This window comes from Haliotis rufescens, unplaced genomic scaffold (assembly GCF_023055435.1).
Source record: "Haliotis rufescens isolate VD_foot unplaced genomic scaffold, xgHalRufe1.0.p SCAF_6, whole genome shotgun sequence".
Taxonomy (NCBI): Eukaryota; Metazoa; Mollusca; class Gastropoda; order Lepetellida; family Haliotidae; genus Haliotis; species Haliotis rufescens.
Genome location: NW_025964334.1, coordinates 16,740,021 through 16,756,121, shown reverse-complemented (window position 1 = coordinate 16,756,121; position 16,101 = coordinate 16,740,021). Strand labels below are relative to the sequence as shown.

The following is a 16,101-nucleotide window of genomic DNA, read 5'->3' as shown; positions in this document are numbered from 1 at the left end:
ATTTAAAAAAAATGAAGTTTTCATTTTTTTAACTCTTCTAGGGTATTCTGAACATACAGGACGATTCGAATATTCCTGAACAGTGAAAATGACTTACATGATTAGAAAGCAACGAGTACTCCAAAAATGCTATCAATGATTTCAAATTCAAAATCATACCGTTGCATTAACATTTAATTAACATAAACTTGATTTGGAACAGAATATAGCTTCGCGTTGGGGCAAGTTCCGAATATAATAATAAACAATAGCATTTTGGAAATAGTGGACATGCAACCTCGAGTTCCATTGGCGTTGCAGATTTGTTATAAGTTGAACGGTCACTATTCATTTTAATCCTACGTGAATAACAGTTCCCCATCAATACATGTTACATGAACTGTAGGGTGTGATACAGAAACGGCTGGCCTTACCTGATGCAATAATGATAGTCTTGGGTGTCATCCCTCCCAGGGAGATGCAGATGTTGGTAAGGATATACACGGAAAGGAGAATAAAATCCATGATCACAATGTCCCGTAAACTGCAGCTATGCACAAGAGGCAGCACACACCACTTTCCAACTTCCAGGTACCATCTTTTTCATTGTTTAACTGACAATGAACTTAGAAAGAGGTAAACGTGATTTAAATGTCGACATCACTCCATTAAAGCACGCTCGGTCAGGTGGTTATTCGTTCATAGCGCCCAGATCGTTGTACACACATGCAGTAGAAGTCAACACCATGCCAGAGGGTCGACATATCTATACGCCGAGGATGTTCCTTTTTGTTTGAGGTCCTCGGCCAACCAATCAGAACGGCGCCGGCTGCTGTAAGCGTAGCGTGTCTACCGCTCGTCAGCGTATATCATGTATTCAGGTTTTGGGCATGTCGTTATCGAACGAAGCCCTGAAACTGTATGTGAAATCAGTTTCCTCTGCACTCAGGCCATCCAGTGTCGTCTGCTTAAGCGAACAGACGATGCTGACGTCACAAGCACAAGCAACAGTTGTCGTCTGCTCTTTACCGCCCAGTCAATATTGACGATATTTCAAACACAACTTGAAGAGGAGCCTTACATGGTCGATGCTTTATGTTTACTGATGTGACAGATGCAACAAGTTTGCCATTTGCTTTGGTGTGATAATTACATTTTGATATTTGCAGTTTTTATTTGTGCCTCGCTCTTGAAGGCCGCTATAAAATGAACATAGAGGTAGTCAGTGAGCATGATTACTTTTTGCTTAACTGGATAGTGAGTCGGTCTTCTCGATAAACATGCCAAGGTTGTCATTAGCAATTAACTGATTACTTTGCGGATTAATCAAATTGTTATTGTCTGAGCTCAATTAAGTTCAAGGTAATAAGTTTACTTGATACAAGGAAGTCTCACACAATGGATGCCTTCACCTGCTGACGTGTTTAACGCTTAAGAAGATTTACAGGTATGAGACATATTTGATATTCAAGTGTTACAATGGTAATCAATATTGTCATGGGAAATATGGAATTTCATGTCAACATCGTTGTTTTTCCTTCTAAACACAAGTGAAAGTCCTGCAAGTACAGTATTATCATATGAAAGTTGTATTTATAGAAGTATTTCCGCTATATTGTGGCAATATATATTTTCAGCTCTGTTCATACTGCACACGTTACTAAAATAGTATATTAGTAACACGAATGCCATATTATCCTGCAACCGCACATATAATTGAAAGGGAAGGACACAGTCATTGTTTCAAGTTTGTCAGGCTCCACTGACGTTCTACAGAAAAAAATTCAACAGAGCATCTACTTGGTGTAGTCTTGTTTGCGATGTATATTATTATAATACCATTATAAAAATATTTTATAAAGAAAACGTTGAGATGAATTCGTTATCAAACAACAGTGAATGTTTATTAAATAATGTATGTAAGTATTAATTATTCGTCTGTTTGTTTGTTTTAATTGTTTCACGCCGGACTCAACAATAATAGAGTCTGGACAAGACAATCCAGTGATTGATATCATGAGCATCGATCCTCGCAATTTTGACACAATGACATGCATCAACCAAGTCAGCGAGCCTGACCACCCGATCCCGTTAGTCGCCTTTTACGGCAAGCATAGGTTGCTGAAAACTTATTCTAACCCGGATCTTCACGGGTCTATTAAGTATTCAGAAACACGACCAATGTATTTTGTTATATAAGGACGAGGAGATATATCTGACATTTCGATCACAAACAGTACGGAACGAGATACAGAATACGAGGGAATGAAGCCAAAATATCCCTCAAAGAGAATGATCTCAAGTAAAATTTGTAACATCCTGTGCTATGACGTAAATGAATCGCGGACGTAGCGTTCTGACAGAAATTAAATCTCAATACTCGTAGAATATTTTTCGTCCATTTACATTTTGCATACAGCTGCGTAAACGACCAGGGTATGTGAGATGACTGGGTAATAATCTATACATCGGCTTGGACCTGTGGAACACTGTTGACAAGCGGATAGGTGACAAACACGTTGCATCAATATAAACACATTGTCCACGTCTTACTCAGCGAGACAACTGAAAGTGACATTTCAGAAGATCATTCGTCCCTGTTCAGGCGTTTTGCTTAAAGTGTTAACAGAGCTGGTGAAATATCTTAAAGGTTTTTTACTTTTGTGAAAATAATTTGCAATTGGTCTGATTTGTTGTTTATTTGTTTTTCGGAGAACAAGGTGCGAGAACAATGGCGATGAGATAATCAGCTAGGCTCTTTTGTGCATGCAGTTGGGACATTTCAAACTACTGACAGCAGTTTTTCAAACTTTGGCAAATTGAATGTATTTTGATCTGGTTGGGACGAAGTCCTTGTGGTTCTTTAGGCCATCGATTCTAAAGTGTTTCATACTGAGGGGAGACAAAACGAAATTCGCTTTAAATTGGGTAATTTTGTTTTTAAACGCTATCCTCCTGAGAAGGTTTATTCTTATTTAAATAATCTAGGAATTATGATTTAAACTAACAATAATTGTTTGGAGACTGGTGCAAGTCTACTGTTAAGGGGAATAGGTTATTAAGTCCCGTGTTTTATTGCAAATCCGGAGCTCTACAAGTGAGCTTTTTTCTAACATAGAAGTAGAAGAAGAAGATGATGATGATGATGATGATGATTAATTTATTTAAGTGTTACCAAGGGCTGTATAGAGTAGAACAAAGCTTGATGTAAAAACATACATACAATATACGGCCTTAGGGCCTATGAGACACTAAATTCATTAAAATAATACTTTGTTATATAGTAGAGTACCCATAATATACCACTCAGAATGCACAGAAAACTATATTTAACATCATCAAAAGCCATCAAACGGGCTCACTGCAGAAACATGTCTATTTGTAATTTGTGATAGTTATGTGGTATATTCCCACACTATATTTTGGGGACGAGTGTTAATTATTGTAAGAAACATCTTGATTACCTGCTTATATGAACCTAGGTTATAACTCCCACACGCAACATGTATGTTTCACAGACCTATGGATAATGCAAATTGTACGTATGTGAAGGGGACGAAATACTCTCTCATCTCATACAGAGGCGACAGCAAAAACAAAATAATATCGGGTTTTACTTTCTTTGAAAACCTTCAAAGAGACCCTTGTATAACAAGGTTTATTTTTTCGTATTTAAGAATCAAATTCGACATTCCACTTTGATTGAGTTATATACATCGGCCAAAAGCGATTTGTTCGATGCATCGATGTTGCTTTAACACCGGATCTCGTTCAGCTATCACATCTCGCCAAGATATCGATGTATCATCACGTGATTAATGGCTGCAATATGTTGACGCTACGGCCTCTCCTTTTAATACGCTTTATCAATTTTCCTTCATTTCACATGCATATCAATATCAACCTGGATATTCGAGATTTTATGGGAAATAATTTATTACGAGGCAAAATTTCAACAACCTACACTGTACCAAAATGTTATCATCATGTATCTTCACGGAAATAATCCGTCACGTATTTGAAACATTGCTCTGCCGTACAAGTATATAGGCGTCTCCCTTAACAGAACTGAAATAAAACAATGTCATGTTGGGGCTCACCCTTCTAAGAGTTGCTTCCCTTTAGGCGTGCCACAAATCTATGATCATGTGTTCGAATCCCGAAGTATGTTTGTCAAAACCATACCGTGGTTTCACAAGTGGCAAACGTCTACATATAGCTACAACGTCCTTTCAATGGCAACAAGAAGTCTCTGCCAAAAACATGTGTCACTTTCTACCCAAGCTGACGCGCCGTCTTATAACTGTAATACTGTTCAAAACGGCGTTCAACACAACTTACTAAACGCTTTTTGGACTTTAACATGGTTGATAGTGAAAAAATAGATCAGTGAATGTTAATCTATTTTTTTATTGTTTGAAAGTAATTCGTATATAAAAAATACCATCCGCTGCTATTGCAGCAGTTACGGCTCTGCCTTACACTTCGGCAACCACGACACCGTCTTCTGCTGGCTTCGTCAACAGTCACTGTTCACTGGATAAGACCCGGTCGGCTGCACTGGGGCGGGTGTGATATCTGTATAAATATTTTAGTCATTCAGCTGTTAACAACAATGACATATGGCAAGTCCCATCGTACAATCTCAAGGTAATAACGAAACATGTATTATTAAAAGGCCAGCAACCGAGATGTGTTTGTATGACATGAAAAAGCAGTTGACCTGCACGGAGCTTATCGATTTGTCCTGATTGACTGCCTGTTTAATGTCGGAATGACCTATTTGAGACGTTATTGAAACTACTGTTTTTAACACAGGAACTCGATGATAGCGTGTATAACATGATATCTTCGTATAGAAAACATCACACCCCTCTATATACATGTCATAGCTTTCTTCTAACACCAAATTCCTATTAGAAAATATATATCAATCAACCTAACTTATTTTGTCAGCTACGATCTTAATACGTTAGATGTAGGTTAGATCTATTTCGACTATATCGTAGCGTTGTGAAAATTATCATTGACTTAATATCCAGACAATACTTCCTCTCGCGAACATATATTAGTATATTAGTATATTAGTATATTAGTATACTAGTTGCACGGCAACATCCCAATATGAGTATGTGTACCAATGTCAATAACTTGTACGTTCCTACATTCAGTGACACATACTCATAGCAATGATTTGCCTGCAACTTAGTAACATTGAAAACTGAGTCGGCCAACATGTATTTATGTTGTCTCTTATAACAGAATATCCACGCATGACTGTTTTTCTACTGTTTTCTACCAGACATATTTTCGCGTAATTAATGCCTTTTAATAACCATCCGTTACACAAATATATTGTACATCTTTACAGTCATGTTATTACCGGTTGTATGCCGATTGTATTATTATGATCGTACGTGTTGTACACGTATTGAATTGTTATAATTACATGTATGCAATTAGATGAATGTGACTCAACCTCTTATATATATTATCGTGCCATTACAATTAAATGTATTCTGTGTAAACGTCACTCTGCTTCCACCAATAAACGCCAACAACTCAACAGCCTTCTCTGTCCTTCAAGGTGATAGCCAGTCGTGACCGCTGCTACCGACTAATTCCCCCAATTAAGTAGTACACCCAAAAGACAAGCTACGTCACCCAAAAGACGCCCTACGTCAACTGGTGGAGAATCCGGGTATGAAAGGTGAAGAAATGATTTGATCAGGATCATTAAGTAACCTTGGCCAACCCGACATCTCAACCCTCACTGGCATTGCTCTCACACACATGGTAACGGGACAATGGAATTAACTCTTATTGAAAAAAAAGATGCTTAGACCTACGTTTACGCTTTTTGCCTGACTGGTTTTTTCGGATATGAAAATCCTGTTTCAAACCTTGCCCAAGGTTTTCCTCCGGTTCCCAGGTTGGTGATGGGTAGTTGCGCCATTTGATTAAATAGTGGCGTTTACCATCCACCTGTTTGCACCGAATAACCTTCTGGACAGGGTATATCTGGCTCGGTGTCTGTTGTGATGAGGATGAGGGTGAGGATGTGCTTGGCACAGGACGATGAGATGGTGTGTGTGTTTGTGAAGATGACAGGTTTTGTTGTGATGACTGCAGTGTATGATTTGTTGGCCGTGAGATCACTTGATCTCGCAATGATTGACTGGCTGGTTGAGGTCCCTGTGTTGAGGCTGACCTGCTGATATCAGAGCCTGTGGGGTCCAGTGCTGTATCGTCCGATGTAGGGGGTGCACGGCCCGGCTCAGTGGTTGATGGTTCGTTGAGGTTGGTGCCTGACTGGTTTGAGGCATTTGATAAGTCCGCCCGACTTAGGGCGTCCGATAGTGGTTGCTGTGGCCCGTCATTTAGTCTCAAAATGACTGGTTTAAGCCGATTAGCATGTACCATTGATTTATGTTCCATGTTATCAGAACATCTATGAAGTTTGAAGGTGTGATTAGGTCCAATGGCTGAGATGTAGTATGGACCTTTCCACGGTTGGGTAAGTTTAGGCGACAGACCTTTTGTCACAGCAGGATTGTGTAAGAACACTTGCTGGCCAAGAGAAAAGTTTGGCTCTTGTGATTTAGGATGTTGATACGCCTTGTTAATTTCTTGACTTGTTTCCATGTTTTCACGGGCAATTGCTTTTGCAACTTTGAGGTTCTCAAGGAGATGCCTCAGGTGGGATTCTGCATCTTTACCAAGTGATGGTTTTGGCAGTAATGATATATCAAATGGCAGATGCATTTCTCTGCCAAAGAGGAGAATTACAGAGAGAAGCTGAGGAACTTTCAAGGTGAGTTCAATAGTGAACCCACAAATATCTCTACTCTTGAAAACCTATCAGAAACTGTTAATCCAACACAATTGCCAACTCCTGACAAAAGACCCATCACTCCTATTACGTCACTGACGCCGGTTCAAACTACGTCATCAACGTCCGCGTCATCAACGTCCGCGTCACCAGCACCGGTTCAAACTACGACATCAACGTCCGCGTCACCAACGCCGGTTCAGACTACGTCATCAACGACAGCGCAGACGTCAACCACTTCCACTACATCGTCAAGCACGACCACTGCATCTACCAACAGGACCTCCGTGACTACATCTAATCCACCTCATATCAGTACCACAACAACACCGTCGGCCATGTCCCACCTACAAATACCACGCTATTCGGGATCCCAAGATGCAGCTACATGGTGGTCAGACTTTGAAACGTGGACACAGCTGCAGCAAGCGTCCGATGGAAAGGCTTGTTTGATGCTCCCCTTCCTTCTGGAGGGCCCAGCAAAACATTGGCACCAAGGACTCTCAGGTCAAAACAGGTCTGACCTGAGAGAAGTTAAACAGGCATTTCTTCAGCGGTTTAGCCAATCAGGACATTTTGACTTGGCTGTTTTGTCCATTAACCAGAGACCAACAGAGAGCGTGGAAAACTACCTCAGCAGAGTTCAAGAGGCTACGCTCCATAAAGACATTCCGGTACACCTTACTGTAGCCATAACAGTTAATGGACTTCTCCCATCATTGAAGCAGTGGGTGTACAACAAGGAACCAAAATCTATGGAGGAAGTGCGCCACCATGCCCAACTTGCTGAGAAATCAAACCAAAGCACTATGGCATCACAAGTCAACCTGATTGATCAAGTTGACAAGCTGTCTGGCCTGGTGAAGTCTCTCTTGGAGGTCAGACATGAGCAGACAGTAGCTGCTGCGGCACCTGCCCCTAGGCCAGCCCCACGTAAGAGATACAGGCAGCAGGAACAGACCCCATATCAACCAAGTCACTATGAAAAATACCAGCCACCACCCTTTCCTTACCAGACTTCTCATCAACAGAGCCAGTTTTACCCTAGCCCACCCCAACAAGTCCAAACAGCCCCTCCTAGCCAACCAAATTTTCCCAACCATCCACCCCAATCTTATCAACCAAATTTCCCCAACCATCCACCCCATTCTTACCAACCAAATTTGCAGGCAGGTTACCACAACAAACCTCAGCGCCAGTCGAATTTTCAAAACCCACAGTCAGACAGATCTCAACGTAGATGTAGAGGCTGTGGAGGATCATGTCAGGATCGTACCCGCTGTCCTCATTATAGCACATTTTGTGACTTCTGTAGCAGATATGGCCACCCCCGTTCCCTTTGTATGACTGCTCTTTTTGCAAATAGGAACCAGCAATAGGAACTCGGGCCTGATGTTCAGAGTTCCTCTGAAGTCAGGCAGTTCAAGAAAAAGTCTTCATTTGACTCAAAAACCCAAAAGTCCCCAGCATCGATTAGTTCTACCAAGTCTGTTCCCATTACTTCACATCCAAAACAAGCATCAACTAGAACTAGTCAACCTATTCCCAAGACTACAGAGTCAGAACAAGCCTCTATAGTTACCTCCCTTACCAAAAATACTATCCAAATCAAAGTGAAACAAGTTAAGACTACTGCTTTGGTAGACACAGGTGCTACAATCAGCTGTATACACATGAAATTCCTACATAAAATAGGAATTTCAGAACCTGATTTACAACAATCCCATTTGACAGAGATTTTAGGTGTAGGTGGTGAACGTCATCCAGTCCTTGGGTCAACAACTCTTGACATCAATATAGGTCATGTTAAGTATACTCAAACATGTATATAGAAGGGTGTGATTTTTTTTCTATACGAATATATTATGTAAAACACGCTATCATCGAGTTCCTTTGGTTTTTAACTGTAAGTCATTATGTATATAAATAGGCAGTTAATTAATTATATACACAATGGTTGTATTGTGGCCTTTAATGTGTTTTGTTGGTGTTAAGTATACAATATATTGAGTGAGTGAGTTGGGTTAAACACCGCTTTTAAAAGTATTCCAGGTATATCGCGGCGTGTCAGCTTAATGTGGGAGGAAAGCCCGAAGTGATGCAGGTCTTGGACGTTTACCACTTCGGTAAAACCCACGAGCACGGGTATGGTGCTGACAAACCTAGAAACATAATTGGGGCGAACCGGCATTCGAACCAACAATCATAAGTTTCCGGCGTGCCAAAGGGACGCAACTCGCAACGAATCACGGTGCCTTAGACGACCGAGCCACCCGTGCACCCCGTAAACACAATTGAATCTGGTCAGTCCTCATTCTACTACAAGAGGCATTGTAACACCAGATGTTGACATGTCACTTCAAACCTCAAACAAAGACATCACTCACATTCCTGTCACTCGCTACACCCCCGTTGAGAAAGGGTAGCATGGTGGTTAAAGTGTTTGTTCGTCACGACGGAATCTCGGGTTCGATTCCCCATATGAGTATTGGGGGAGGCCTATTTCTGGTGGGCAACGCCTTGATATTGCTGACAATTTTTTTTAAAAACGGCGTAAAACCATACCCACTCATTCATTCGTGGCGATTCCGGGTTAGAATAGGTCTTCGTAACGCATGCACGTCGTAAGGGGGGACATTATGTATGGGGTCGTCAGGCTCGATAACCGGTTGGTCTGGACTAGATTTGATTATTTCATGTCTGGAATAATGCTTAGCGAGGCGTTAAAATCAAGGAGTAAAAGGTATTTTCTGTTTACATGCCACTTGCGTATCAAAAATCAATCACATGTTTTTCATTCATTTCAACCTCTTCACTTCAGAGTTCGTCATCATCCCTGACATCCTATAACTTAAACCTCATCCTCCCAGACCTAGTTACTAAATACTAGTATTTCGTCCCGGAAGAATTTTCACACCAGACTATCACACATATAAATTTGACATGATTCCTCATGCAAAACATAGTCCCCAAATTAGGAGAGTTGCCATGTCCGCAGTTCTAAAAAGGGATCTGGTCACACCAAATCTTCATCACATGAGACCTTTTTACATTAGACCTTGACAACATACATCAAATGAGATACTGACAGCACACACTTTATGAAATCACATCTTGACAACATAAACATCATTAAATCAGACCTTGACAAGACACACATCATCAAATCAGACCTTGACAACAAACAAATCATCAAATCAGACCTTGACAACAAATACATCATCAAATCAGACCTTGACAACACGCACATCATCAAATCAGACCTTGACAACACGTACATCATCAAATCTGACCTTGACAACACACACATCATCAAATCAGACCTTGACAACACACATCATCATCAAATCAGACCTTGACCACACACACATAATCAAATCAATCCGCGGCAACACACACATCATCAAATCAGACCTTGACAACACACACATCATCAAATCAGACCTTGACCACACACACACATCATCAAATCAGACCTTGACGACACACACGTCAGCAAATCAGACCACTGCAACACACACATCATCAAATCAGACCACGGGAACACACACATCATCAAATCACATCTTGACAACACACACACACATCATCAAATCAGACCTTGACCACACACACACATCATCAAATCAGACCTTGACAACATACACATCATCAAATCAGACCTTGACCACACACACACATCATCAAATCAGACCTTGACGACACACACGTCAGCAAATCAGACCACGGCAACACACACATCATCAAATCAGACCACGGGAACACACACATCATCAAATCACATCTTGACAACACACACACACATCATCAAATCAGACCTTGACGACACACACATCATCAAATCAGACCTTGACAACACACACATCATCAAATCAGACCTGGACAACACACACATCATCAAATCAGACCACGGCAACGCACACATCACCAAATCAGACCTTGACAACACACGCATCACCAAATCAGACCTCGACGACAAATACATCATCAAATCTGACCTTGACGACACACACATCATCAAATCAGACCTTGACAACACACGTATCACTAAATCAGACCTTGACCAAAAAGCGACAAAACCATTTCCATATCTAAAAGAAATCTCTATTCCATATCAAATAGAAATCGATTGTACGATATCGACTATATCACGAGCATGTGTTTATGAATCACTATCAAACAGCAATGATACGAGGTGTTCGCACAAAGGTGAGAGTATCCTGCCCTACCGGTACCCGTCACAAACACATGCACAGGTATGACAATTGTTCCACTGAAAAAAAACACGGGAATCTATGATACAAGTCAAAATAGCGAATTGCATCGGACATCATTTTTGTCACTGATGCGTCAAATTTGCAAATGTCCTCCATATGTCTACCATAAAACTTTTTGAAAGCTTTACTGAGGCCTTGAATGTTGTATCCTTGATCAAGCAACTTCTGGGCAAGAGTCGTATGACGCTCTTTGAAATCTTCGTAGGAAGAGCATGCTCAATTAAGTTTTGAAATGAAAACGGCCGGAGCTGATGGAATAGTGCTCGACTTGAAGGGAAATTGTCTTTTGGAAAGTTAAAATCATCCTTCTTGTCATACAGTCTTGATGATAGTGTTTTGTCACTCTGAATCTTTATGCATAGATCTAAATATGAGTTAGTAAGTAAGTGAGTATGGTTTTACGCCGCTTTTAGCAATACTCCAGCAATATCGCGGCGGGGGACACCAGAAAGGGGCTTCACACATTGTACCCATGTCGGGAATCGAACCCAGGTCTTCGGCGTGACGAGCGAATGCTTTAACCACTAGGCTAGATCTAAATATGAAATAGACGAGGCGGTCTCACTGGTCTCCTTTATTTCTATTTCAGGTTGGAAAATCAGTGGATCTGTATCTGTGGTCACCACGTTTTTTAACAAAAACCCATGGATCGAGGAATGAAATTTTTCCTTAAGTTTGTCATGTGGGACACACACTTTCTCAAATTAGACCTTGTCAACACGCACACTCAAATCATACCTTGACAATATATTGCATATGTTGCCTAAAGTACAAGGTATATTAAAGCACGATTGTTATGATGTTTTTCAAATTTTTGACTGATATGGCACGCAAATCTGTAAATAATCGAGATAAACCAGTGGTCGATAGTATGAAGAACAATCCATGCATATAGAACTGAATCACTATGGCAAGTGTAACCAACTACTGGGTTATTGTTGCCGCGAACAACTGCAAGATTGCGGATGCGGTGTTAAGCACTGGGTTATTAATGGGACTTCGAATAATCTTGCCAAGCACAAGGCGAGGCTGTGAGGACCTGCGAATTGTTAATCACATTAATCAATTATGACAAATATATAATGAATGCCAACTTCTTTATGCATCATGATGCGACGTTTCGGTAAAGATCCTTATACCGTTGACAAGCAAGAGTATAGTAAGAAAACACAGTACAGACACACACTCATATGCACTTTAAGCACTATTAGAAAACATTGCACTGCCTTATCGAAATACTTGACTTAATACATATGTAATGTCGGACAATGAAAATGAAACCGAGAAGGCCTATCCTTTCTAGCATGTAGGTTCGTACTTGAGTTAAGCTCTCTCAGTGAGGTCATTATTCTACACCAAGTAGGAAGTTCCAAGTGCCGTATTGGCTTATTAAACGTCGACCTGCACCGTAATATGTGACTCCATGTCATAAAAACTAGACTGCACACTCTTCCGCCGTTTTTTATACAAGTATGAGGAGTCATCCCTCAATCGTGTCTTGTTCCTGACTGCAATTCCTTTGATGTCGCATATAGGTTTCTGAATTCGTTGGGCGGTTGAGGTTCATTGGGGCATCAATCCATTTCGACATGGTGCAACTTTCAACTTAGTCTCTTGGTACATTCCCCAATGGGTCATATTAAGTGGCGAAACATTCTTGTTTACTGTAGTGATTGCATTAGGTGATGCTGAAAATACATTCCTGAGAGGTTTATTTTTACTCTTTTGATGACCTATTTCGCATGATGATTTTGGAGTAATAACAGGAAAGTTGTGTAAGTAGAAATTGAGCGGTTACAATTAAAATGTACGTGCACGTTTTTATTAAAGTGTGCCCGAGTACACATGATTACCTCCTATTCTCGGGTTGCTCAGCTCACTCTGGACGAAGTGTTGCCAAATTACATTAAACTTTACACTAAACGTTCTTTAGCGTTACACAAACAGTTTATTTGTAAAGGCTAGGTTGCTCTTTCAGAACATTTCTAAGACAAAAACAAGCCTACATTTCGGGAAACGTTTCAAGAAAGCCTCGTCAACGAAAACAATTTCGAATCATTCGCACACTGAGAAAAGGTGAAAATTACGCTGTGTCATCTGCACTTGTGTTTTGTGTTCAATTATTAACAGCACTTAAAACGTTTTTGAACTGGCATGTAATCCATTCTAGAAGCGGCGTAGAGCTGTCTTTAATTCGTTTACAGTGGCTTCACATGTTCAAAATGTCAAGAGGTGCTCAGTTCTATTGATTTCAAAATTGTTTCACACGAATAAAATTTTTTACATCATCTTTATGTTGTTCCATTGAATTCTTCGGACATGAGCCAAATATTTCTCTGTCCACAAAGAAAGCCATGTCTTCAAGTTATGATATCAAATATCTCCAACGCTGTTTGCAGGAAAAAACAATTCATATGGAGTTTATTTGTACTTAAGGTTTATACACCTGCTATGAGATTGTGTTATTAAGAATAAAGGTTACGGGTGAGTGCGAGAGTGAATGAGTGAGTGAGTAATTGGGTGAGTGAGTGACTGCGTGAGAGAGCGAACCAGTGAACGCGTGAATGAGTAAGTCATGTGTGTGTGGGAGCGAGCTGGAATGGCTGGACGACTAAAAAGCAAACCTCCACATGGGGAATTGGGCGAACTGAAAGTTACTTAATTTTCAGAAAATTGACGAGCGAAAACCCAAATTGTCTTTGATAACATGATGGCGTACACCTACAGCCTATATACGTATGTGTACCGTTATTCATATAGGGGATGGTTTGACAGCCTAAAAGTTTAAGCGTTGGCTCATCACCCCGAAAACCCAGGTTCAATATCCCAACTGAGTACAACACGTGAAGCCCATTCTTGGTGTCCCCTAGGGCGGTGGGGTAGCCGCGTGGTTAATGCGTTCCCTCCTCACACCAGAGACCGGGGTTGGATTCCCCCTATGGTACAGTGCGTGAAGCCGATTTCTGGGGTCCCCCGCCGTGATATTGCTGATATATTGCTAAAAGCGGCGTAAAACCATACTCAAACACTCACCCCTTGGTGTCCCCTGCCGTGATATTGCTGACACATTGCATAAAGCGGCGTAAATTCCAACTCGCTAACTCACCAGTTCACTCTCTTTTCTTTTGTTTATTTGTTGTTTAACGCTGCACTCCAGCAATATTCCAGCTATATGACGGGGGTCTGTAAATATTCGAAGCTGGACCTGACAATCCAGTGGTTGATATCGTGAGCATCGATCCACGCAATTGGGATATGACATGCATCAACCAAGTCATCGAGCCCTGACCACCCGATCCCGTTAGTCGCCTCTTACTACAAGCATAGATGCCTTTTATGGCAAGCATGGGTTGCTGAAGACCTATTCTATCCCGGAATTCATTGGTCCCAAAGTAATGCCAGTCATAAGCATTTACCACTTTCATGAAACCCACCAACACAGGACTTATAGTCTTGATTTATCAACATGATTAATATATGGGGCCCAGGTGAATGGATATCTGGTATCTTCTTTGAAAGGCATTTAGAAGTTGAAGTAAGGCAAGCATGGGTTCACTCTCTACATGGTAAAGATACATTTATGTGCTTTTTGTGACATACCCATGGACTGCGTCAATGACCTTGTTTCTATGCTGGCACACATGAGATTTCGGGGGAAGGTCACCCGCGCTTTATCCATGTTGCAAGAATCGCCTGATGATGATTGGGTGACCACAATGTGTGTCCCCGTAGCCAGGCAGCCAATAGTTTGACACGATTATTTACCTGCCGCAGTAATAGAGTTGGAATATTGCCGATTGTGCCGTAAAAGAAATATTCATGCAACCATTCATATGCGGACTTGTGGTAAAATGTTCAGTCGTCACAACGACGTCCCGGGTTCGATTCCCCACATGGTTACAATGTCCCTCGTGTGATAGTAACAGTAAAATGTAAAATGCAGTGTAAAAGCCATACTCAGTCACTCGTTAATGCACACGTTAACGACAACATTAAGCAGTTGAATCACAACAACGGAGTGAGTGAGTGAGTGACTAAGTTAGTTATGCTTCTTTGAACATTATTCCAGTTATATCATGTCATTTGTTTGTTTGTTTGTTGTTAAACGCCGCACTCGGCAATATAACAACCACATGGCGGCGGTCTGTAGATAATCGAATTTGACCAGACAATCCAGTGTTTGACATCATGAGCATCGATCAACGCAATTGTGATGCGATGAGATGTATCAACCAAGTTAGCGAGCCTGATCACCCGATCCCGTTAGTCGCCTCTTACGACAAGCAAAGTCGTAATTGATGTTGAAGGAAAGCCTAAAGTGATGTAGATCTCAGACGTTTGCCATGATGGTGAAACCCACAAGCACGGGTAAGGTGATTCCGAGCGAACTGGGATTCCAACCCACGAGCATAGAAAGTATACAGTGTCACTTGAAAACCGGATTTGACCAAAACATTACAAAAGTGATCAAGACTTAGTTGAAATCACTCGTCGATTCCGATGATACCCGTATTAAATACATCACCATCTAACAATTAGATCTTGTTTGTTTATTTGTAGACGCCATCAAACATGGGTGCGTACTGCCTTTTGCCCGGCAGTATTTTTGTCGGGACAGATTTATTGCATGTTTGACAAATCAACAGAAAGCGTAGTTCATCCTCGTCGCATATAATGCTACCTCTTAGGAATAGTCTTTCACCATGCACGACATGAGACCACCATCATCATTTGGCCTTGAGATGATGATACATGACAGGCCACCGTGATAAGGCCGGAATATACTGACTGCGGCGTTAAGCAGCATTCACTCACTCATCTTGACTTTAAAAAAAGCTATCCTGCATTTTTGTCTTGGATAGGTGAACTATAGAATTGTCGCTGTGCGAGGCTTGGCTGAAAAGTCTTTCGCCTAACAGCGAAGGATGTATGGAGCACGCATAACAGTGTGCATGTATTAAATACATGTACAATACTTTCCTCTATCTAGACAACCAGGCAGCATCTTTCCAT

General features: G+C 41.1%; 1 protein-coding gene across 1 annotated transcript in view; it reads right to left on the bottom strand.

The window, feature by feature from the left end:
- LOC124140566 (uncharacterized threonine-rich GPI-anchored glycoprotein PJ4664.02-like) overlaps window positions 1-740 on the bottom strand; it is a 50,831-nt gene extending 50,091 nt beyond the window's left edge. Inside the window, exon 1 of the mRNA XM_046508208.2 lies at window positions 414-740. Within this exon, the coding sequence (XP_046364164.2) occupies window positions 414-504 (91 nt within the window). The 5' untranslated portion in view covers window positions 505-740. The remainder of the gene's footprint in view (window positions 1-413) is intronic.
- Between the last annotated feature and the right edge of the window lie 15,361 nt (window positions 741-16,101).